The 26,911-nt window shown below is 33.0% G+C and overlaps 1 protein-coding gene across 1 annotated transcript in view; it reads right to left on the bottom strand.

The window, feature by feature from the left end:
- Nucleotides 1-706: 706 nt before the first annotated feature.
- LOC145694665 (uncharacterized) overlaps nt 707-26,911 on the bottom strand; it is a 92,246-nt gene continuing 66,041 nt past the window's right edge. The window contains exons 2-3 of the mRNA XM_081771140.1: nt 11,039-11,206; nt 707-4,821 (exon numbers count right to left, since the gene is read on the bottom strand). Coding sequence (XP_081627266.1) covers nt 2,581-4,821; nt 11,039-11,206 — 2,409 coding nt within the window. The 3' untranslated portion in view covers nt 707-2,580. The remainder of the gene's footprint in view (nt 4,822-11,038; nt 11,207-26,911) is intronic.

The following is a 26,911-nucleotide window of genomic DNA, read 5'->3' as shown; positions in this document are numbered from 1 at the left end:
AACAATTATTTTGGGTGGTACGCCAAAAGTATACCTGCACGTCAGTTAATTAAAAATAGGAATATAAAGTTATCTCAGTCTGGGTTTTGGTTCATTTTTCCTGTGCTATGGACTTGGAAAGTGTTTCCCCTTGTGTATTTGCCAAGTGTACATTTGAGTAATTATAGAGCTAACTTCGTTAATGTTCTCCAATGTGTTCCACTACGAATTCTACTTGCTCACTTGTCAAACGAAAGCATTTTTTAAACAAATAAATTCATGAGGTGGAAGTTGATTGTGCTCTTATACACTTTCTTACGAATCTCATCCTCACTTGATTCATCACTTGATGAATATACTAACCTCCGAAACATTTTCAAACGACAATGGCTCTTAGTCAATCATATAGGCAAAGCGAAACTTATCTTTGCAAAATACAACACAACTTTGCAAACTTTCTTTGCACTTTTCAGTTTTAAGATGGTGGTGGAACAAAAATCAGAAATTTCTGCAAAGTCTTTGTAAGTTTTCGCTTTGCACTTTGCACTTTGCACTTTGCAAACATATTTTTTTTTCGTGGAACGTAAACCTTGCTGCAAATTGCAAAGCGCAAAGTGTAAAGTGGCAAAGATCAATGGTGGAATAGGCCCCTGATCTTACTTGCACTTTTTTTTCTGAAATATAATTACAGTTTAAACAGTAGTTGGAGGAAATATTGAAATACAAATTTCTTAATAATAATATTTATTAATTTTTCTTTTGTCGGTTTCAAAATATCAACAAGTTTTACCCATAAGCCAAATATAATCAATATAACAATACAAAATAAATAATTTACATAAGATAACATTACTCATGTTCATCTGCACATTCGTACAAAAATTATTTACAAAACACTTTAAATATTTAAAACACAATATAAGGTTCAACATAAGTAAAGATAATATTTATAAAATGTACTTTGTTTATAATGCACCAGAAGAATGCCAACTATATCAGGTAATGAAATTTATGAATGAAAAAGGAATTATAATGTATATAATATATTTGAATTGTTTTACGCGTTTCTTTCCTGTTTTGTTAAAATCTACTACACCTATATTCTATATTAAATTGTAATTTAACGAAGATATAATTTAACTATCCTCTTTTACCATAGTATTGTAAAGGATTAAAGGATTGAAGAAAAAGTACAATACTCTATTGGCACATTTAATAAGTGGCATATCCAAGCTTTACGTCTGAAGGGGGTATAGACTAAATTTTACTAAAATGTATGCTCTTCAAAATGTTTTATTCTTTGTTTACAATTTAATATTTATTTCATCCAAATACTTTAAGCGAAGATTCAACTCCCTAGAACTCAGCTTTTACTTTGATCTCTCTTTCCTAAATTGATTTTATTCTGTTTGTTAACACGTTTCGTGAAATGTGAGTCATCATGTCCCTAAAATTGCCTATTGCTAGTGTGTGTACATTTCAAGTTTATTTCCCATACCTAAACAAATCAAACTTTTGTTAACTTTAGAGATGAAACATTTAGATAATAGAAGGAAACTACGATAGAATTCAAATTGCTTACATACATGAAATTCAAATCACCATCTGGTCCACCAGTGACCCAAGTCAAAAGCAAAAAAAATAAGTTTGTTCGGTCCATTGGTTACCCGAATCGACGTAAAAAAAATAAAAAATAAAATAAAATAAATAAATAAATAAATAACCCAAGAAAAACCTGTTGCAGGAAACATGTTAAGTAAAGAAAAAAATCAGTCTTGAGTAATCAATTTATTGTAATTTGAATTTTAATTTAATATGTATTGATTATTTATATATTTCAAATTTTAGTAATAACATGTTATTTTTAAATATGTTTACAAGTATATTTATTATCGTGCTTACTTCATCAACTCTTCTATTTTCTAAGCAAATTAACGTATTTGTCAGTTGATTAAACATTAGCTTGTCTGCACTTTTTTCATCCGAAATTTTATATCTTAATCTTAATAAGTAAAGTAGCTTTTGCCAATGAATTTTAATAAATTATATATAAATCAAAACATACTATGTATTCTACTGTAGAAAAATAAATAAAAGATGCTTAAGTGTCGTTGCCTTCTCGTATACAAATAGGAAACCTAATAAATAATTAATTAGGTTAAGTACAGAAATCACTCCATTATTCAGTAAATAAAATCTTTAATTTGTTTATGAATCAGTCTTACTTTGTTTATATAATCCTAATTCATACACATAAGAAACACAAAGTGCATTCTTATCTTTTCAATTTTATTTTTGGTGCATTTAAATTACTAATGAGCTACTTTTGAATTTCTTTTTTCAATATTTATGATTAAACATGCACATTCTTACAGATTAACACTCTAACACACACATCACATGATTTTTTATAGTCAAAATGTTGGATCATACTTACTAGTCTCACCACGTATACAAAAAAGTCTATATCAGATATGATAAACATATATATACACACACACATGATGGGGTAATATCACACTTGCATACTGTCATTTTTTAAACTCTTACAGTTTGATTATTTAAAAAGACATATTTTAATACACTGATCACAATACTGTCTTATCTATGTAACGATAATGATTTTCTGTTTCTATTAATTAAAACCATTGTTGATACTACTTTTTCGGGGTCATCGTCTTTCTTGCTACTTCCTAGATCTTCTCGGTCGATGTTATCTACGTGATCCATTCGATCTATACTGTCAATTCGATGTGAAGATGATCTTTGAGAGAGATCTGGAGCAGGTATTTCATATCCTCGTGCCGGTACAGCGCCAGCAGGAGCATTTATTGGTGTCCAGTCTGAAGATGCTGAAGAATACACTGGATCGCGTGGGGAGAATGATTGTTGATCGGGTGAAGAGAATGAAGTATGTTGTGATATAAAGGATGATGATGCAGAAAGTGGATCTGATCTATCGTGATAATGCTCTGGTGTGTAAAACCTTGTTCTCTGTGGCTCTCCTACTGGTTTTTGGTATACGCGTACTGGTGGGCGAACTCCTTTGTATACAATAACAGGCGTTTTATGTGCAACGTGAGAATGATGTGAATATGCTCCAAAACTATCTGATGGGGGACCGTACGAATCACTAGGGGGGCCATAACTATCAGGAGGTCCGAATGAGCCAGTTGGTGGTCCATGTGAGTCACCAATTGGGCCAGACGATAGACCAGGAGGACCATAGGAATCACCTGGAGGAGGTCCGTATGCGTCGTCGGGAGGTGAAAATGAATCAAATGGTGGTCGTCCGAAATTATCAGCAATTACTCCAAGTCCTGCTGGTCCAAAAGAATCTTTAGGTGAGTCGTAGAGATCACCTGGCGGCCCATAGCTATCTTTAGGTGGTGGTCCAAAGCTATTCTTTAATGGAGCATAGGTATCTTTCGGAGGCCCGTAACTACTCTTTGGGGGTGGACCGTGAGAATGCTTAATTGGGCCGAAGCTGTCCAAAAGGGATTGAGTGTGGGAACCGGATGGAGGACCGTAACTGTCTGATGGTGGACCATAGGATTCGGTTGGGAGACTGTAAGTGTCTTTCGGTGGTCCAAAAGATTTTGAGGGAGGACCATAGGAATCTTTTGGTGGTCCATAGGAACTAGATGGCGGTGGTCCATAGGTATTGTCTGGTACTCCATAGGAGGTTGCTGGTGGTCCAAAACTGCCTTTAGATGGTGAACTGTAGCTATTGCTTGGAGGTGGACCGTATGAACTTCCTATAGATGAGCCGTATGAGTCTTGATGTCCTCCATTATAAGAGTCTTTTGCTGAATGGAAAATAGCTTGTGTAATTTGCAGTTCTGCTTTTGATGGTTTATGTGAACTTTTTGGAGGACCATAACTTGGAGAGGGAATAGAATAACTTGATTTGGGAGGACCGTGTGATTTTAATGGTCCAAAAGACGGCTTCGGAGGTCCGTAACTATTTGAGGCGCTGAAAGAAAGTTTGGGAGGACCATAGCTGGATACAGGTGTCCCATATGAAGTTTTTGGAGGGCCATAAGAAGAGGAAGGTCCTTTGGTATGAGAGTGACTATGAAAGTGTTTGTGTGAACCGAATGAATCGAATGGGGCACCATAACTTGTTTTAGGTGGAGTAAAAGATGGTTTTATAGGAGGCCCATAGGAATTCTTTGGTGGTCCATGATTATGCGACTTATGAGGCGGAGGTCCATAACTTGCCTTTGGTGGTGGTCCATAATGAGATTTTGGGGGTGGCCCGTGTGAACTCTTTGGTGGACCGTAAGTTAATTTCGGAGGGAAAGTGTTTTTAGACGGAAAACTGTATGTTGATTTAGGTGGTCCGTAACTTGAAGAAATATCAGGAGCACCATATGTATCACCTAAAGATGATGAATAACTGTCTCCTCCGTGAGACGAAAAGCTATCTCCTCCAGAGGATCCAAAACCACCATACGTTAAACCTATTTGATCAGTGCCTGAGGCAACAGGTCCAGGTGATATTGGTATTTTTGAACCACTTGTAGAACCATATAGCCCTTGAAAATGATTAGTAATTTCAGGAGGAAGAAAGTTTGGAGGGAAATTCTTTACAGTTTCAGTAAAAGATGATACAGCTTGGGCAGTGGCGTAAGTGTTAGAGCTGGAGCCTACAGCATCCTGAGTTCCTTGTTGGAGGTTGTTGGATACACTACTGAACACGTGAGCCGGTAGTTGAGTTAGCCCTGGATACACATATAAAGGAACACCAGGCTGAGGCAAAGGCACGTATTGCACATTAGCACTTCCACTTTGGCCAACTACGGAATCTAACTCGCTGCCAGTAGAGTCAAAATTTGCCTTAAAAACAAAAATAAAATATATATATTAAGATCCAGTTCTCAGATTCACAACATACAAAAGCACATTTCAAAATAGAAATTAAATCGAAATTTAGGCCAATTATATTAGTTTAGAAATAGAAATAACATAGAGATTAAAAGTTCAAATGCATATTAAAGAGAAGAACTTAACACTGAACCTCAAAATGTCTGAATTCATGAAGAAAATAATACCTATATTTTCAAGATGTTCTGTTTCATGAAAAAAGTATAAATAAACAACTATTTCATACATTTTAGTCCAATATGATCTATAAATTGTAACTCTCAAAGACTTATTTGTATCAGGTATAGCTCTCAAGTATAGCTTGTTTTAGTGTTTCATTTTTACTTAATTCTTGCATCAAGAAAACAGTTTAATTTATAGAGAAGAAAGAAAAAGCCGACTAAATAAAGTTACGTAAATACTATTTGAAACAGGTTTGTGATATTTTATTATCCTGTCAATGATAATTTCAATCTCATTAGAAAAATGAAAGGAAGGATATATATATATATATATATATATATATATATATATATATATATATATATATATATATATATATATATATATATATATATATATATATATATAACATAAAGGAAAATAGTATTTTTGAGACGAAGATGATGACAATAATAATAATAATAATAATAATAATAATAATAATAATAATAATAATAATAATAATAATAATAATAATAATAATAATAATAAGAAGAAGAAGAAGAAGAAGAAGAAGAACTTGCAATGTGCATTATTCATTACGTTTCAGCGCACAACAAAGCATTCTTCAGACTATCTTTTTCCATGATGAAAAAAAAAAACCTGTTACACTGTCGAAACGTAACAAACAATATTTTGTTAATATTATTATTACTTTAATTTATAAGTGATAAGTCATTGTACATTCTATACACAGTATGGCAATATAATATATATATATATATATATATATATATATATATATATATAAAAGCCTTCAACTTTACTATGATACTATGTATAAATAAAATGCAAACTATACTGGTTTCACATTCATGTGTTTTCTGGGATATTTTTAGGAAGGAGACACAAACACAGAAAGTTTGTTGTAAAACAAACTGTCACTAATTATTAATTTTAATAAATTCATTAATTTTTAGAATAAAAATTATGGTCTATATTTTATGTGTTTGTGTGTATGTTGTATATTTTTTACGCATGTAGGATTTGTAAAAATAACTTACTTCTCCAGATGTATTACTTTGAGCAAACAATTTCTTACACAATAATTCATAGGAACTAAGTAATTTATTTATCTCAGTTTAAGAACTTAAATTAACACTTTTTAGACTGAAAAATAGCCTTTCAGTGTGTAAAAGTGTTTATTTATTCAGCGGCATCATTTCAAAAGCCGTTATTGCTCTGATTCTTGATCGCTCGAAATACGAAAATCAAATAAAACGCTGAACTCATATACAGCAAACTCCTGACTATTCGTGCTAGTCACTGGACAAAGTGGCACGAATAACCGAAAAACATGAAAATTCAAAGATGTTTATTGGTTTGCCACAGTAATTATTCAGAATAAGATAATCATAAACATGGATGTTGCCAATATTCGACAATAGATAAATAAATAAATAATATTAAATAAGAGTTAACTAAGTTATAATTATAAAGATAAAGCTTCTTTTGTTACTCTAATGTTAACAAATTAGAATTATATACGCATGTCAAAATATAGTATTTTTTATATTCTACACCATTGTTTCTACTTAGTGTGCATACATTACTGCATTGAAATCACATTGTTACATTTAGCTTTCATAAGTTTTTCCAGTTCCATTCGCTTATGCATTACTTTGTTTATACTGCAGCTGTGTTTTCATCGCTGCAGTTTACGGCACACGCGTTGCTAGTTTTGCGATCGAGTTCACAGACATTTCAATTCAGTCTTGCGAACACCTTCACTGAAGTGAAAGGAAATATTAATAATCAGAATATAATACTCTGTACTTATAACTAACAAATCAGGTTATCTGCGCAAGAATAATCGATATATTGCTATACTTATTAATATGTGAATTTAGCGCATTCATTCATTTTCGTACTTGGGGCGGCTGGGGATGAAAAGCAGCGGCTCTAGAAATGATCCTGCTAGGTTAAACTTATTGACACTGTAAGGTTAGTCATTTACTTTCAGTCAATTTTAGAAGATTACAAGACATTTGGCAAAAATTAAAAGTTCGAAGTCCTATATGTTTTATTTAAATCAGTGTGTATGATAATCTTTTCTACAGTGGAAGTTTTTACTTTCTCCTGTAAAAGGCTCTGTAAAAGCTCTATACGAGTATCTAGTTGTTATAAATGATCTTCTATTTCACGTGATTATTCATTCCAACATAATGCTGTCCTGGACCGTTTACAGATACTTCTCTGTTTGTTTAATCTTTCTTTTCTCTTCTCCTTACTTCTAGCCTTTTCTTCATACTTCTTTAAATTCCCCTTCTTTTTTCATCTCTTTTTATTTCTTTTCTTTACTCCCTACTTCTTTTAATTCCTTTCTACTATTTCCTTTTCTCTGTAAATCTTTTCTTCTATCCTTACTTCTTCAGATTTGTTCATACTTCCGTTAATTTCTCTTCTAATTTCTCCTCACTTCTTTCTTCTTCCTACTTTCTTTTAACTTCTCCCTACTTCTTTGACCCTACTCCCTTTCATCTGATGAAGCATGTAGCGAGATTACTTTAGTGTGTCTCTCATTAAGTTGTAATATTGTTTTTGTGTTTTCTCGCATTTCATTTTCCAATCCCATTGCGTAATATCGAAATCTAATATTAATAATAGTAAAACAATAATAACGATATTTGATAAGCTTACCTTCCAATCCTAGTTTTTTACAGTTAGTAAACAAAAATAATTATAATTTTATTGTAACTGTATAAAATTGTGAGAGCAATAATAATGTTTTTGAAGTAAATTAAAAAATTAAAAAATAGAGTGACACAGGTAGAAAGTATATATGTTTTAAAGCAATATGTCTCCTAATCGTTCATATTGACAAACTGTTCGACCAAATCATAATTTTAATAGCATGTCTTTGATTTCTGCAGGTATATATATATATATATATATATATATATATATATATATATATATATATATATATATATATATATATATATATATATATATCACAGGATAAGACTGATCATTAAGAGAACAATTTTTAAAAAAAATCAAATTATTACTCCTAAAAAAGGAAGTAATGAATATGATACCTATTATACTCGACAAAGTGTTGGTTTGTTGCTCATTAACAAGTAAGGTTAATGGAAAATACTTAACAACATATACAAGATGTACGGTAAATACCTATGCACTAGACATGTTAGGTAAGTAAAATTGGAAATTTGAAGTATTACCTACAACAGCGCAGATTTTTCTATAGAAAATGTTGCGAATATTATTCTGTGGCCTAAACACATGCCTGTACATAACGGTGTATTTCACAATATCATACGTGGAAAATTAATAAGAAACTTCTATTACTTTCCAACATTTTCTCTACACCGCAACTGCACAGTTACTTTTTGGACATCCTGTACAATTCTGGATTCTGCCTCAGACATAAATGTTAACTAGAATTCGAATTTATCAGAGTTTGTTTATCCTGTAGCCCTGTCTCTCACCTTTAAATGATTTATTTGAAATTTGAAAGGTGGCTAAATCCTTTTCTGGAATCAAGAAATAATAAATTCAAATATTTCATGAAAATCTTTTGTAAAAACTTTAAAGTCCCTGGTATTATTATTATTATTATTATTATTATTATTATTATTATTATTATTATTATTATTATTATTTTCTCTTTATCAAAGTTACTCTGAAATTCTTAAAGACCAGATCTAACGGAATCGCTCTATTGCACTCCAAAACTAGATTCATCCCTATTTCATGAGAAGCATTAAATAATGAAAGAGAATCAAAAATAGTTGTTATTAAATTTTCACACACCTTGTTCCACGTTTTACGTTATTAGTCAGCTCTTGACATCTAAGTATGATGATAACTAAGGGTAATCCAATACGGTAACTATTCTGAGAATTTCATAAGGACATGTTTTCGAGTTTTTAGAGAAAGTCACACACACTTACAAGTATATTCATGTATTAATTAGAATTTTATTACATTAGTATACATATAAATAAAATTTCAGACAAATGAAATATAAATTTGTGGCTCACTGATAAGAAAATGTATGACCTTTATCTACGTTAGTAGTCCCATTTAAAACCAGAAAAGGAAACCGGTGAATAAATAACTTTAAAGTAAAATGTATTGTGTCAAAATAGAAGACTAGAAGAGCAAAACAGCTGGCAGATTAAGCATTGGTTGATTGATTGATTTATTAGCAGCAGGGTTATATAGGATGAGACACACACACTTGAAAGTGGAATTGTAGTGTGTTCGATACTCTCTCCCCGGAAATTAAGCCCGGAGTTCATGTATCCAGAGCGCGTGCGCTTGCTGCTGGACAAGCAATGAGACAAAATTAAGTATAATGTACTTTAAATATTATCTACCGAATTTAATTTTCGCTCTATTCCTTATTTGCTTTTAAAAACGATCTAGAATAAATAACAATAATAATGCCTGATAGAATAACCTTATAAATTCTTTGAGATCAGAATTTACCACGGTTCAATTAGGAAAGTTGCAATTGTAATTTATTCTGTCCACATAAGCTTAGTATTACTTTTACTTGAAGTAAACAAACAGAATAAAGTAATATGGTATTAAGTTACAGTCTATAGATTTCCACTGAAAAAGAAAATAAAATTTAAATATTATTTCCAAAGCTTTCAGTCAGTAAAAATAACGCTTCAATATTGATAAAACGGAAATTATGTCCGCGAAAGATTTTCTGCCGCCTATATAATAATTGTAAGTGATGCATGTTGTAGTATTATACCTAAGGAGACATTATAACAAGACAAAACAAGACAACAAATAAGGTAGTAAATTAATATACCAGATATTTGTAAAACAAACTCCAAATACGTTTTATGTCTAAAATATTCCAATAGAGATGTTGAAACACCTAATACTAAATTCAGGATTCGAAATTCTTATACTACAGAGGATTTTGAAAGCATACAGGAAAAAAAAAAAATAATAGTAAATCAGCAAAATAGTAAATTCACACTCATCATTATGTTAATCAAACTACCTCTAAAGATAAAAGAGGATAAAACTTGATTTAATTTGATTCATTTTATGAAGATACAAGTAAGAAGTATTACCGGAAGAGAAAGGGAGGAAAAGAATTATATGCAAGAAAGACTTCAGACATAATATGCACGTAAGAAATCAGATGTCAAGGCGAGAGAGCAAGAGAACACGAGAACAAGGAGACTTATGCAAAACTTTTAACAACTGAGTAAGTAAACAAGAAGAAAAAGTAGAACGAATTATACATTTTAGAGAAATTAAGGAAATCATCATAGACATTTGCTGAAGAAGTAACAAAGTGATACAAATTAAGTTAGATGTAACAGTAGAAATTAACGTGATAAACTCATATGCACCTCAGATGGTGAAAAGAGGCGAAAAAAGGATGAAAATTAAAGACTTAGTAAATGAAGAAGAGCTAGTGATAGCAAAAGGAGAAAGAGTTATCACAAGAAAGAGATTTCAATGGAAACATACGGAGCCAAGATGAGGGAATTATTGGGTTTCACGGAGAAATAGAATACGGAAGCAGGGGAGGAAGAGAACAGAGTTCGCAGTCGGATTTCATATGGGATCGTTACCTTCTTTAATAAGTAATGTGATGATACGAACAAAGGATGAAAAATTAATCATATGACTAACTTATACTACAAATGTAAGTTAAGTAAAGCACAATTGCTTTGACTTTATGTGACAAAAATTAAATCATGTTAATACAACAGCGATAGTAAAGTTTCGCATAAGAACTATATATAAGAACACTGTAACATACAAGAACACAACTATGTAAAAGAATACAGCTTAACGAGATGGAGAAATGCAGGTTTATTCCTAACGGCCAGGGATCTATTTCGTATATACATATGTAAGTTATGTATAGATAAGTTACATATGTTTATCCATATATAGTGTTGAGTATGAATAGTGTGTTATTTAATAAATACTTAAAATTGTAATAATAAAAGTAGCAAACCGTTGGAGAAGTGGACGCTTTCTCGTCGGCTGTAGAGGGTCCAGGGAACTTCACTGGTTTCCCTTCATCAGCAATTGTATACTTGTGATTTCTATGCTGTCCAGCTGCAGGTGGAGGCTCCCCATGAGCTAGCTGATATGCTGCTACCACTAGCAGCAAACGTAATGCCTGTTAAAAATAACAAAAACATTTAAGCAATAATTACCTATATATACTTCAATTGCATGGCATATTGTTATTTGCATTTACATTAACATATTTCATTTAGTACTTGATAAAGAAACGTAATAAGAAGAAACAGAGTATAGAGTTCTTACCACTTACCACATAGTGAAAGTGACATAAAAAAATAAAGTAAATAGAAAGAAACTAAATTTTGTTAAAATATTAACTCTACTACGGAAATATCCAAATATCCTACGCAATTTATGTGTATTTATGAGATTTATAAACCTCTGCTCTAGCACAGATAATTTTGAACACTGATAAGTCTAACATACCTCTCAGTACAAGAATGAATCTGCTGTTTGACATTCAAAACGAATCGCATCTATCCAGGCTGGAGAACAAATCTAAGATAACATCAAGAAAAACGTGCTTGCCAGAGGCAGTGAAGTACTTTTTCCTTCAAATGTTTAACTTGTAATCTTAAATGTTAAGTGGTGACAAAGTGATAACTATTTTCGGTTAGAATCCCAACTAGAATTCCCAGCTATGTCTCATCCTCTAGACAAATTATTTCAAACTTCGTTAAAGTCCAAGTTAAGCCCCAAGTGGGAGCAAGACTCTCTTAACCCTCCTAGGGAAATAAGAGAGGAAGACATAAAAGTGATAAGAAACGACCGATATTAGTGTCAAATCCATAGTTTTCGGGGTCACTTAGATAAAAGAATGACACTTTAGATGGCGGTTCAAGTTCGGCCCCATTAGCACCCTAGGGGTCATGTAAAAATAACTCAAAATGACTGATATTAGTGTCGAATCAATAGTTTTCGGGGTTGCTGAAATGAGTAGTGACGCCCCCAATACCGCTTAAATTCAGGTTCATCCCCATTTACAGAGAGCAGAATGGGTGAGGTGAAAAATAAAATGTCAAAGATGACTTAGATGTGTGTTGAATTCAGATTTCCGGGTAGAGAAAACGTCTGAGCCGTTTGAAGTGATTTTTGGAAGATAGTTGGTACCCTTCAAGCTGTTTTTTTTAAAAAAAAAAAAAAACATATCAGTTTGATTAAAGACGTGTTCTGTGGGGGTAGGTTTTTAATATTCACGCCAAAAAGTAGAGTATCTTCTATATTTTTATCATTACACTTTCGTTGAAATAAATGTTCTAAGGAGGAATGGAATTAAAATATTTCCCATAAGCCTATTCTCCCCGTGCAAAGAACGGCAATTGGGCTTGAAGAAGAACTCAGTAAGATCGCGATATTAAAATTTTATTCTATTTCAAAGAAAACAGATAAATAGTTACCAATCAAATGAATGTTCCAGAAAATAATAAAGACAGAGGTACTAAAAATGCATTTATGTAAGCAATTTTTTTAGTTTTTGTTTCTAAACTGTAGTTTACTTCTTCTTAATTCAACTTAATTCTGGATCAATATTGAACATTATATACCTCTGATAGGAATTAACTCCGGAGCTACGCTTGCTGAAAGATGGACGTTAACTATTCATCTACACACGAGCGTGGTATGATAAAGTAAAACAAGCTTAAACATTTCCAAATAATTTTACAATTAATTGTTAAAATATAAAGAGAAAACTCAGTATTAAAGTGAGAAATATTACACAGTTCTCATTATTCTTTCACTAAAGAAACATGTCAACAAAGCATACTGGTTTAGGTAATTGCCTTCCTTTTTCTTCCTCTTCTCCTGTTTCAATGCTCACTAATGGTTTCACCTAGAAAACATAGCAGTACTTTTTTCGTTTCTAAATTTGGAAGCATATTTTTTGTTGTGTATTCAAATTGTGGTTAGGCGTCTTCATCTACAAAATTACATCATGCTCTTTACCTAGAACCGATGACTATTACAATTAAATAATCCTTTATTTAACCTTTAGTTTGTATTTTCGAAACTATAAAATTGAGTTTATCCTTGTATTATGAAACAAGCGAGTTTCGGTTCACAGTCTGAAACTACAGTAGACTTTTAAAAAATGGGAATTGAAAGCTGAAACTTCAAGTAATACATCTATAGCTACTGCTTGCAATACATTTCCTTGAACGCTGAATCAATTTCGAAAAGCCACTACTCGCTATGCCTTACTGTTTTGTTCTATGGCGATGGGTGTTGAAACCGGAAATGGCTAATTTTAACCACTTCCGTATTCAATAAAGGGTTGAGGGAGGAAAAGAATCTTACTCTTGGGAAGCTAAATCAATTCCAAAAAGCTGCATCTCTGTATCTCTTACCATTTTTACTCTACGGAAATCAGTATGGAAACTGGAAGTAATAGTAAATTTTAACCACTTCCTTTTTTGGTAAAGTGTTACGGTATGTTTCCATGACCCTCTTCACTTAACTACTTCCGGTTAATTTGAACTATTTTCGGTTTGAATTAAAGGTTGACTTGTGAAGTCGGAACCTATTCTTGAGAAGCTGAATCAATTGCAGAAACCGCAGCTCGATATCTCTTACCGTGTTTATCTATGGAAAATACTGTTGAAACCAGAAATAGCTAATTGGAACCACTTCCTGTTTGAATTGTGGGTTAATGAAGAAGATATAATCTAATTTGTGGGCAACGAATCGATTGCAGAGTACTCGTTTCCGATATCTCTTACTGTTCTTCTTCTGTGGAAATCAGTACTGAAACTGGAAGTAATATTACATTTGAGCCGCTTTCGGCTTTGATAAAATATTCAGGATAGTTATGGTATGTTGCCTTGAGACGCTAAATCGTTTACAACAAACTGCTTCTCACTATCTGTTATCATTTTTGTTTTATGGTGATAAACGTTAAAACCGGAAATGACTAATTTGAACAACTCCTGGTTTAAATAGAGAGTTAACTAAGGAGATGGAACCTACTCTTTGAACGCTGAATCGATTGCGAAAGCCGCATCTCGATATCCCTTATCGTTTTTGCTTTGATACTTGTCGACAGCCAGAAGGACGGACAAAGCCGTTCTATGATTTCCGATACTTATGCATAACATAGTTTGGAAGTCTAAAAAAAAAAGAAAAAAAAAGGCGATTTAACAAAATGATAGTATGAGTGATTGATTTTAGTATTCGCTGCAAGCATATTACGGCATTCTTTCATGTTATTTGAATACTAAAACCCATTTGTTCTGCTCTCTTATTTTATGATAGAACACGTGACACTGAAAAATGTACATAATTTAAATTCTTGAAGATGATTTTGCATAATAACGAGATAGCAATAAATTAAAATTAAAATTCATTTTACATGTTAACATTAGTGTACATTTTATGAAATATCACGAGGGAGAAATGTTTTAGTTATTTTCAACAGATCTACCCAGGCTCAGATATATTTTATGGAAATTAAAATTACAGAAAAAGAAAAACTATATATCCAACCCCCTCTTCGTATAAATCGAGCCCTGCTTAAGATTAGAGAAAATCACTTGATAGTATTGAAAATGGGAATGAGTTGAGTTGAGTTGATTTTGAGTTTAACGTCCTTTCCAACAGCGAGGCTGGATGAAACTTGGACCTAGTGATTAACGTGGAATCTGAACCACATGAGCTTCCACCGGGAATCGAACCCGGGTCTCCTACGCGAAAAGTGCGTAGGCTATCCTCTTAGTCACTAGGGAGCTCGTGAAAACGGGAAAGAGAAGGAAATGGTATAAGCAATATAATTTTTTTCTCCCTTTCTGAAGGGGCCTCTTTTTAGAATTCCAGCGTCTTACTATCACTGTGAATCTTAATTATTTGATGTGATCGTAATAATGAAGTTACAAGGTAATATCATTTTAGTAGTAGCAAAAATTTCCGTTAATAGTGCTGTTAAATTTGAGAATCTTTCCTCAGGGAATACCTATCAACCTCTCTCCCATCCTTTCCTCTCTTCCCTTAGCAGCCAAAAAATAGCTAACTTCAACATTACTAAGGAATACAGTAATATATTGGATATATTGAAATATGTGTACAGAGTACATCATCTAATAAACAATCTAAAATGTTTACTAATCTGCAAAATCGTATTTCGTGATTTTGGTCAGCAGCATTAATCAAGTACAAAGGGAAATTAGAAAATTAAAAAAAAAACTGGAAGGAATTATTTTAAATATATATATAAAGTTTCCCTTAAGCAAAATTAATTTCAAAATCAAAGAACAATCAGAAATTTCTCAACGTTTTTTTCACTGTAACGTTGATATTTGGAAGATTCAATTGTCTTATTATTACATGTTCTAAGCTGTTAACTCATATGTGTTGAGATCACAAAAATTTAATTGCATATGTCAGTGTTCAGGCATGGGTGAATGTTTTATGTTATTTTTATTATTAACAGTAGTAATATTAATATTATTAATGTTATCTGCAAATAAATTGCATTATGCTAGATTGATATTATTCATTCTTGCAGTCATGCTAAAGATTAGAATAACTTAAGTTTAATTCCTATATCTATTCATTGTTTGACTGAAGCAAGAGCCATTAATGAGTACATTTGTTGACTTGATATTGATTACATAATTACTTGCGTAATCCGAAATGTTTGAATGTCATGCATTTAGAAATGTTGTACATTTGATGTTCACTTGACAATAGAAATCCACTACTATATCTCTAACTTTTAGTTAATACGTATTAGTAAAACTGAAGTTTTTTTTTAATACCATACAAATGTAAAATTTTGTAAATTTCGGTATCTCAAACCAGATTTTCTCAAAACCCTGACAAGTAAATAGACTCTAATTCGGATGTGAAACTTTGTGTGCCTCCTGTTCAAAATCGTAGGACAGACTATGGTTGTGCATACGAAATATTCCCGAGACATTATGTTGTGTCTCGCGTTCAAATGTGTATATTTTTAGTTAATAAGTACATTAAAAGTGTTGAATTTGTAGAAAAGAAATTATGACAACATAACAACATTTTAAACATTGTTTAATTGCTTGCCTGCTCTCACGAAGAATTTCTCATGGTTTATGTTTTATTTGTAAAAAAAAAAAAAAATGTATCACCAATTATATCTGTGTGTTTGATGTTTTAAGCGAACATAATCTTTATTCACCTGAATAATGGTTCTTAATAAGGTTATTAAGTCGAGTAAAACAAGTAATTACACATTAAAAGAATGTTAACGCACGAGTTCACATATAAAAAATATATATATATTATGGCATCAGCCATAAGTTAACAGAAAGATTTCACTCCTAATTCCTTTTTCACATTTAATGATCAAGAAACAAAGCTATGGGAAGATAAATATAAGATCATTACTGATAAAAGGTTATGAAAATATTACGTAACTTTCACGAATCTTTAAATTAGAAATTTAAGCTTTCACAGTGGGTAAACTTTTATGTTTAACGCTAGTGATATCTAACTTTTTCTTTAGTTAACATGAATGCTTCTGAAGATCTTGATGTTCTCTAGCAAAGAATCCCTTGTTCGATCCAGCTAATGAAATTTGGGAGCACCATCATAGCAGTAGGTTTTCTCGGGAATTTCCCAGTTCTTCCCGTTCTTCTTCCGAACACCAAATTCCATTAATTCTACCATTATCACCCATTTTCATTACATTGAAATGAAATGAAACCTTTGAGTTTTACGTCCCAGGGTTATGTGTGTGTGGGCTAAATGAGATGGTGATGATAGGAAATGAATGAAATGGTGGAATAAAGAAAGTGGGAGGAAACGGGAGTACCTTGAAGAAACCCATGCACACGGTGTTTGTCCAATTCCCCCTCCACACACACACACACACTTTCATTAATTAACCGTTTCTCGTAACATATAGACATGAAACACAAAGCTAAAGAGATTGTTTCATTTCATGAGCTGCGTTATTTATTTGTATTCATACCAAAACCATCACTAATTGGAAATTAAATACTGATAGTTGAAAAGAATATTTCATATGCGTTTATATACGTTCATATGCTACATAATTATAGATTGATTGATTAAATTGTAATGTACCTACGATATACGAAATGAAGCGAAATGTGAATCATTAATTATCAAGTTTCTTCATGATTATGTGGTATGCATATACGTCTTCGGAGGGGGAGATTTGGGTTCGTTTCCCGGTGGGATCTCATGCGATTCGGATCTCACGTTAAGCTGTAGATGTACACTCATGTCCAAAATTATTGTCGCATATCTATAACTATCTTCTTCTAAGAATATAATTTGATAATGATTCTGCAAGGTACTCTTAATACTGATACTACTGGTAAATTTCATAGGAAAATAATTATAAATACGAAAATTAGAGTGAGTAAAATAAAATGTTGCTAAATGGACAAGAAAATTTTATTTTCGTTTTATTGTTCTTATTTACTGTTCTTTTGAAATGAAATTTGCCATATACATGTCTTTGCCGATTATACACATACTAACATTATAAAAAATACCGGGCGAATTCGTTATCAAATTATATTCCTAGAACAACATATTTATAGACATGAGACAATAATTTTGGGCATGAGTGTACATCATATAAAAGCTCGGACCTGAAAGTGAACATTAAACTTCAAATCAACCAACTATTATATTTCTTATGTTTATATCATTTCACAAGATAGGCCTATATCATTTATATGTAGGATTTACGTATCAGAATACTGAAATTCTTTGATAGGCACTATCAAACTATAAACAGGTTTAAGAACACCAGAAATGCCAAGGAACATTGTAACAGAGTGGTGTTATTGCACGACAATCATGTCCGAGCACACACTAAGGATTTCAACTGCAAGATTCCCCAACAGCTTTCGTACAGTCCTGATGAGCTTGCCCACTCTGACTACCAAGGCCCCTGACGAAACACCTCCGTGGACAATGTTTTGACACACTTGAAGCAGTGCAACATGCAACCGTTACCTCCCTCACAAATTTGAAGCAAGAATTGTTTTGTAGCCAGCAAGAACGACTTGTTCTTCCACTGCAATAAATGTCTTGACTACAGTGGTGATTGCGTGGAATTTTAGAGTAATCATACTTAGAAATTACTACAATTCATATTTGTACTTCACGCGCAAGACAGTGACGATGCCAGATGGTGTAAAGGATATTATACGCGACACGTGGTATTGTTTATGTAGGTCGAGTAATACCAAAAGTATCCTTTTCCACATATAAAAGATATACTGGCCCAGGCCTGTAACCAGGGAGGTCTAGGGGGCCGCCTCATAAATTCTTATTGCCTCCCCCTAAAATTTTCACGGTATGCTTCCAAATGAACTATAACATGGTTGGATCGGCCCCCTCGAACTTCTACCGCCTCTCTACATTTTGGGGCTGGCTACCGGCCTGAACTGGCCCCCAAATTTTCTCTGCCTCTCCGTTTTCCCATAAATTAAAGCTGGCGTCGTCACTGGTTCAGGAATATCTACCTTAATGTTTGATTCTTCCCTTTATATATATGTGTGTGATTTAATCAAATTAAGAGAGGAAGTTGTTATTCCTTTAAGCAACACACACACAAACACACACACACGGACACAAAAAAATGGAATTATTTTTCTCACACCCACGTGACACTATTCTTTTGTGATTTTCTTTTCTTTCTTTAAGATGTCGAGGAAGAATGCAAATACTGTAATTTATTTTTGTATGAATTCATTGAACAGGAAGGAAATATTTGTGTCTTGGTTGAAGGTTTGTGAAATATGTTGCAATTTATATAAGTTACTGGTATAACACTCACGGAAGAATTAGATAGAAAAGCATAAAAAGAAAGACATAAAAAGAAGTATTACAGTCTCTTAATTGTGTGAACGTGCTATTCAAAGTCATCATATTTTGCCGTGGTGCTTAGACAAATGTCTTGTAGTAATGAATGACTTTAAGTATATAATTACGAATAAAATGACATGGTAAATGAAAGCATTGAAAAATTGCAGAACTCAGCACGTATGTTTATAAGTGTAATACCTATTTTAAATGTAACTGAAAATGTTATTTGTTTTCTTTAGTACATTAACGATTGCTTAACAGGCAGGAAAACAAAAACGAGAGGCATTATCCTTACGTTAGAGGTCTGTATACCTATTCATTGAGTTAAATAATTAACTTGCAGATTTTCAGATTAGTTCCAAAACTTTAAAAATGTGTGTGTGTGTGAATTTCTTATGGAACTCACAAGTAATGTATTACCATTTTGATCTACTTAGAAATGAGTAAATTGTACAATTGTATAATTCAAGGCAACTCTGTAATGTAGTCACAAAGTCACGTGTCTTTCCAATTAATTGGAAGAAAAATATATTAAAAAGCACACAATTATAGACGTATGTTCCTGATTACGAATGAGGAACGAATCAACACAAATTTTAATTTTAATATTTTTAACCCAGTGTTCGTGTTGTGTTTTGTTGGGATGTAGAATGCTTTAAGGACACGAATAAGGTTGCTTTTGTTTATTATTTGGAATAGATAGGAATTACAGAATTAACATGTGAGAGATTATATTATAGATTAGATTTTGTATACATGCTATTAAATTATTTATTGTTAAGAATTGATGATTTAAGTGTAGAATGTATGTTTGAGAATAAGTTAGTTAATTGTTAGATTACATGAAGGGTACGGGGAAAAAACAAGGAATGTCCATGTATGTGCTTTTTCGAGTGCTTTGTCCTATCTGTTGGTGACTCTTGGCACTATTTGACTGTCTATGCCATGCATCCGTAGATGTAGAAATGTTCATGTAAAAAGTGACAAAAGATTTTAAAATCCTATTCTTTGCACGCGGTTTTCAATATTAAAACGCCGTTTTCTCGAAAATGCAGTTTTGTGACATTCCTTGTTTTTTCCCCTTACCCTTCACATATGATAGACCGTTGGCTATTTACTTAACTGAGAGCAACTTGAGATGTAATACCACATACTTGAAGTTGATGTAGTTGAACTTATGGATTTTGAGTTTAGTGTTTGCGTTGATTTACAGTGGAAGGATTTCCACCGTTAAAGACTTGCTGTTGATTTTTTACAGCTGACTTTTAGGAACTGATTTAATTTTATTGATTGATCTTTAGAAACTGATTTTTATAGACTGATTGTTATGAATTGATTTTGATTCTTTTTGACATAACCTTTTTATGTTGTCCTCCAGACGATGATGATGTTTTTTTTTTTTACTAAATTTTGATGTTATTACATTTTTTTGCTGAAACCATAGTTTTTACATTGTTTTTTAGTGATCAAATTTTCAAACAGTTTACGTTTGCGGTTTTTACAATTTTGCCCAACTTTTAGAATGTGTTAGTGTTTACAGAAATTTATAAAGTTTTACAGTTTTTTTTTATCAATGTTTGTTGACATTGTGATGACACGTGCAGACTCGTGTCTGTATTGTTACTTTATACATAAACAAAACAAACATAAACATAATGTAATCTTATTTGGTAACTAGTTTGTCTGCATTATTTTTTACTTCTGAAATGCAAGCCAATTTTAAATTATAATTTACTTTTCATTTTTAACTTTAGATAGCCAAATAAATGAATTTACAATAGAAATTTATATCTAAATTTAACGTTCCTTGACAATATGTAGTCTGAAACCCTGATACATTAAGTCACAATGCCTGATGTTACTCTTTATTCACGTGTTTTGTCTTCGTTCTTTTTAGCGTTCCCTCATGGTACAACAGATCTTTAAATGCCTGGGCTTACGTAAGGTAATCACACATTTTTCCTGCCCTGACTATGAAGTCTTTAGTTTCCTATGGCCTTGCAGCGAACGAAAATACTATAATTTGAATGAAAGAAATTTTGTGAAGCCAGCCTATTAATTCAGTGTTAATTGTGCACTGTATGGAAGAGGGAATGAAGGAAGGAAGGGGGGACTCGAAGGGTGAGATATTTTTCTGCTTCTTGCGACGAAAGGAGTGACTAATTGTTTCAACGGCGAGAGAGCTCCGCAGTAGGTTTTCAATGTGACGTTCATATGATTAAAAATTATTATGAAGGAAAACCTACAATACTTTTTTTAAAAAAATAATTTTATGATTACGAAATTTAGTAACACCTTATGCGTGTATACAACTTTTTTTTCTTTTAAGCATTTAGGGAACGAATGAGTGTTCTTGAACTGCATTTTAAATGAATTTACCTCTGAAATTTTGGTGAGAAGGAATGCATGCGAAGCTGCAGGTAAATACGTAAGTGTTACACTTGCAACTCAAATAAATCGTTATAAAATACAAATAGAAAACAGGAAAATTTCGAAAAATAAACTTTGAAAATTTATAAAGAAGTAGGCTACATAAACATGAATTTCTCTTGCTTGTACTAGTCTAAGAGTCAGAATTACTATGGTTTTCAGCAAATTGTCAAGGCATGTAGAGTAAGTTTAAAGCGGGAAACACTCATAGAAGTTCAGTAAATTCGGTCCCCTCTAAACTTACAGAATTTTATGTATATTTTAGAGCTTTCTTGTGGCTATATGATTAGCAAACTCATCTTCGGAATTGCACTCCAGAGTTTAATTCTCAGTAGCAGGGGTAAGCGTGAAGGGGAACGTGGAAGGACGCCGTTCTCCTACTTCCAGAAAATATATATGAGGTCATTCCACTTCCTAAAAATTACAAGGGCAAAGATAGGCACGGGGAACGGTGTGACGTCATGCGTCTCCCTACCTTTTCAGATCCACTTTTACACCTGCTCAGTAGTGTAACAACAGTTCATATTATGAACTCTTACTCACACTTAACTAAAACTCTAGCGAAATTGTGTAAATTTACTATTTAATTAAATCTTCTTGCACATTTATAAACGATTCAACCTTACACGATTTTATTAGGGTTAACTCAGGGGTAAAAGTGAGGGGAAACGCGGAGGGATGTCGTCCCCTCACTTCCATAAAATATATATGGTGTCCACCCACTTCCTACAAAATTACAGTGGGCAAAGATAGATAACGTCATGTGTTCCCCTACTTTTCAGATATTTTTTATCCATGGCTTAACTTGTATCAGGGACCAACTTTAGGAAATTTACTGGGTGAATTGAACACCTCTGTTTTGAAGGTAAGTAACTTTCGTGCAGGTTTACATTTGACACACCACTTGAGATAATTGTTGAAAAATTATAATTCTTTCACTAATTTTCTTCTTATTGTCTCCTAAATGATTTGAAAATAACTCACTTGGCATAGATAAAATTCAAGGGGGCCATCAGAAGTAATTGTTGAAAAATTACAATTCTTTTACGAATTGCTTATAAATATGGCATCCGGATATATGACATAAGAACTACAGTGCAAAAAACACGATTGTTATCTAACCGAGTCAGGGCAGGGCGAAGTTGGGGCACTCGAGCCGGAGCGAGGAGGTGCGTTTGAAGAGAACAGGTACGCCAAAGACAGCGGTATACGCATAATCGAGGGTAGTGAAAACAAGTGAGTTTTGAGAATGATACGAGTTTCAATAGCATTTGTCATGGTTCATACTAGTTGCGCTCCACTTGTAAACATAAAATACAGCTTCTGCACAGAAATACACAGCCGTTGGAAAATAGTATTTTATACAATCACCTTTCATATACACTCCCTTGTTTTAATCGTCACTTGTATTGATTTTACACTACTAACCCTACATTTGTAAACCTACAATACAGGTGTATTAATTTATATTTAATTCTATCGACTGCAGGAATTTCTTCTTTATAAATATGTCTTTTCATGCAAAGTATTGAATTTTACTTGTAAATCTTCCAAAATGTGGCGTGCCAAAAATAAACCAGCATGGTGATTTCTAACTCAACCTAGCCTAACCTAATGTAACCTAACCAACCTAACTTACTCTAATCTAATCTAATGCAGCACATACACGTGTTCGTTTTAAAGCTTACCTAATCCAACCTAATGTAGTATATTTTGGTACTATTTTCGATTTTCGTGAAGTCTGGCGATACAGCAAAATGAATTTTATTACAACAGTTTTTTTTTAAAAAATATGTTCTTTATACTAAATATTATAATTTTTTCTCTTGCTTGGTAGAGTCACTTCAGAGTTTGCCAGGGAAGGAGATCAGATTGTCCATCGACATAAAGGTTTCACGTTTCTTTTTATTAGTATATAATTTATTACAAAGGAGTGAGCTGATCTCTTAGAAATAAGTACGTACTAAAATCGAAAACAATTTTAGGATGATAAAAATGTTTGATCCCTTGGTTACATGCAACCCACCTTACTTGGTTGATTATTTGGTTGCTGCATATTTTAGGATATGTTTCATTAGGTGTTGCAGGAATTACTTGATTTCTTTTTATACAATTAACCAGTTGAAATTCCCGTTCTTCAAACGGGGAGATCAGGTTTAGAGGAAATATTTGAACTACCTTCGGATACGTTTTTCAGTGAAGGTGTAACGATAAACACCCATTATATACTTTATTCTTAAAAAAAAAAAAAAAATTGAATCCCATACCCCCTTTAGGATACACTCTTTAATCAAAGTGACATGATAAAATTCCAGCTTGAGATAGGTATTAATTATAGTATGTTCCAAAATTCATTTTGAACGAGTCAACTGTTTCCCAAAATACCAAACCCCTCCTACCCTTAGAACGGGAATTCTCTGAAACGTTGCGACACGGTCCTCTATTTTTAGTGACCCTAGCAGCACAAGATGTGCTAGGCATGTGCCATTTAGGTGTCCCAGCTACTCTTTAGGTACCCGACACTTGACACATATGATATTCATGTGCTAAGTATATACTTCAGCTACCTACAGTTTTAGGTACTTGTTACATCTAATTGATATTTGCAACTATGTACCACAAATATAGCATTTATATACTTGGCTCAGTTTCGCACTCTAACAGTCATTTGTTTTTTGTCGTCACTTGGGACATATATCTGTCATGTTCTAGGTACGTCCTTAAAGCCACATTACCACGTTAAATGAATCTTGTAGCTATCATTAAAAAAAAACGTGCAACCCGATCTTTCTATTTACTCTTTACATGTTACAACTTCTTGAAAGCAAGAAAGGTTTCTCCACATATGCAGCACTGCACTCTAGTGGACAAACAGTGAATCTCCTCATTAAAAACGTGTATTTTGGCGCACTTCCCCTCCCTGTCCAAAAGAATCCGTTGTTTCGGAAGCGGCGAAACTGGTTTTTCTTTTATGTTAGCGGGAGGGTGATAACAGGCAGCAAGCAAGACGTCTCAGAAAGTTGCGCATCGTTTAACTTCTTGCAAAATGGAAAAAATGTTTTATGACCCTTTCAAGAATATGTGTACATGATGAAATATGGTAGGGTTTCAAGATTTTTTTTATGACAGCTACAAGATCCATTTAACGTGGCAATATGGTTTTAGGTACATATTGTCTCACATACCCTAACAGCACAAGGTGTGCTAGGCATTCGCCGTTTAGGTGTTCTAAATTCATCTCCCACATTTAATGCATTTGTTGCTTCTTTTTCTAAGCGATTGTGTACTAGAAGCAATAAACGCATCAACTTTATTAGATGGCAACTGTCGCCGATCATTTGAAAGTGAATATGGAAGAACCATGAAATAAAGTAAATAGATACTCGTCAATGTGTTATAAAATTACATGGCGAGCAGATTTTATCTGATCCCAAATGGTTATAGTCGAATATATGTGGAGTACTCTGATTAGCCGAATGCAAAATACCTCAAGAATTTATCCCTTTACAAGCGATGTTCCCTTCATTGCCTTTGTGGAAAAGTCGAAAGAGCACGCGGCTAGTAATCCTAGGGATGCGCACGAGACGAGTCGAGACAGGATTTTCCTGACAAAATTCGAGTCGAGACACGGCTCTTCCAGTAGAAAAATATACATTTTTCGAGTCGAGGCATCACTTTTACAGCACATTTTCGAGACGAGACAGCCACAAATCTTGTCTCGTGCGCATCCCTAAGTAATCCAATGATTGGTGGTTCGCGTCAACCCTAGCGTAGCCCTACATTTTTTTTTTTTTACTTGTTTAAAGTGTTGTTTAGACCTCACCTTAATGTAAACATATTACGCATATAGGCGATTTAACATATTATGGGGTAGTAATTTTGTAGTTCATTGATGCTTACGGTATGAGGAACATACCTACACAAAATACTAGGCACGTTCTCCAGGTACATGTCAGATATGTGCCTAGGGGCGGATATAGACTGTGACTATCACTTGCGATCCATAGTGGACACATTCCCATGTAACTGAGGGAACATGATAGGCATATGCCTGCTATGTAATTGTGCTGTTAGGGCAGGAGTTTATATATCAAGTTTCATCTTCCTAACTTGAAAGGATCGCAAGAATCTCAATTACAACACGCATTCCCTTACGATACACACATTAATCAAAGTAATATGATACGAACTCAGTTCGAGGTAACTCATAAGTCACACTACATCCATAAATTGATATTAAAGGGTTTTCCCGTGACACTATGACAAATAAGATCCTTTTTATTTTTATATAATACATTAATGATCCAATCTTAATCTATAATACATTAATATAGATTAATTATCTATTTTGCAGATATTTTATGCATATTAACCTTCATTGTGAATATAGCTTATTCGATTAATGAAAACCGCATCGAAATATTACCAACAGTTCGAAATATTACCAGAAATATTACCACCTTTTATTTTTATATAATACATTAATGATCCAATCTTAATCTATAATACATTAATATTATAGATTAATTATCTATTTTGCAGATATTTTATACATAATAACCTTCATTGTGAATAGCTTATTCGATTAATGAAAACCGCATCGAAATATTATCAACAGTTCTCGAAATAATCGCGAACATTATCACATACGTATACATGTACACGTCAAAGTAAGAAGCTCCTTTTTTAAGTAGGTTAGAAATGAATTTTCGCATGATCTATTAAAAAAAACAACGCAGTTGAAGCGGTGTTATGTTTAACAAAAACCTAGCTATTAGCAAACAATTAAGAATGCAGGCCCTAATGGTTGGTTACCCGATGGTAATAGCTTAATGGTGTCGGATGTTCGGTTTCGGTTCGAATCCCACTGAAGAGCATGAGCACCCTTAAATATCCTTGACGTTTCTGTGTTCATGTCCCTGTCGTAGTGCTGGGGACCGCGGTGGCTCAGTGGTAGAGCGATCACCTCTGGTGCTTGGGGTCCCGGGTTCAATCCCAGCCCCCGTCAAGTGAACTTTGTGGTGGACAAACACCGTGTGCGTGGGTTTCCTCAGGGTTCTCCCGTTTCCTCCCACTTTCTTCATTCCATCATTTCATTCATTACTCATCATCACCGTCTCCTTTAGCCTCACCGGCATAACCGTGGAATGTAAAACTCAAAGATTTCATTTCATTTGCCTGTCGTAGTGCATAACGTAGAATGTTGAATAAGATTATTAAGATTCACCATACGGAGACAAGTGTCTCGGTTAGTGCAAATTTGATAATAATAATAATAATAATAATAATAATAATAATAATAATAATAATAATAATAATAATAATAATAATAATAATAATAATAAATAATAATAATAATAATAGGTATTTCAAAAACATTTAATAACCCAGACAAAAACTGACACTCCTGTTATGTAAGACTCCTCAGAGATTTCCTATAATGAAATTATATTTACTGAAGTTTGTTTAAGTAATTTGGTACCGTATGTTAGTAGCATAATGGAACTCTTAATTTTCTTTATCAACCTTTTGCTTTTTTTTTTTTTTTTTG

The sequence above is a fragment of the Thermobia domestica genome, chromosome 1, assembly GCF_964235325.1.
Source record: "Thermobia domestica chromosome 1, izTheDome1.hap1.1, whole genome shotgun sequence".
NCBI classification, from domain to species: Eukaryota; Metazoa; Arthropoda; class Insecta; order Zygentoma; family Lepismatidae; genus Thermobia; species Thermobia domestica.
Note: the sequence above shows the minus strand (reverse complement) of the source record. Positions and strands in the feature narration are given on the sequence as shown.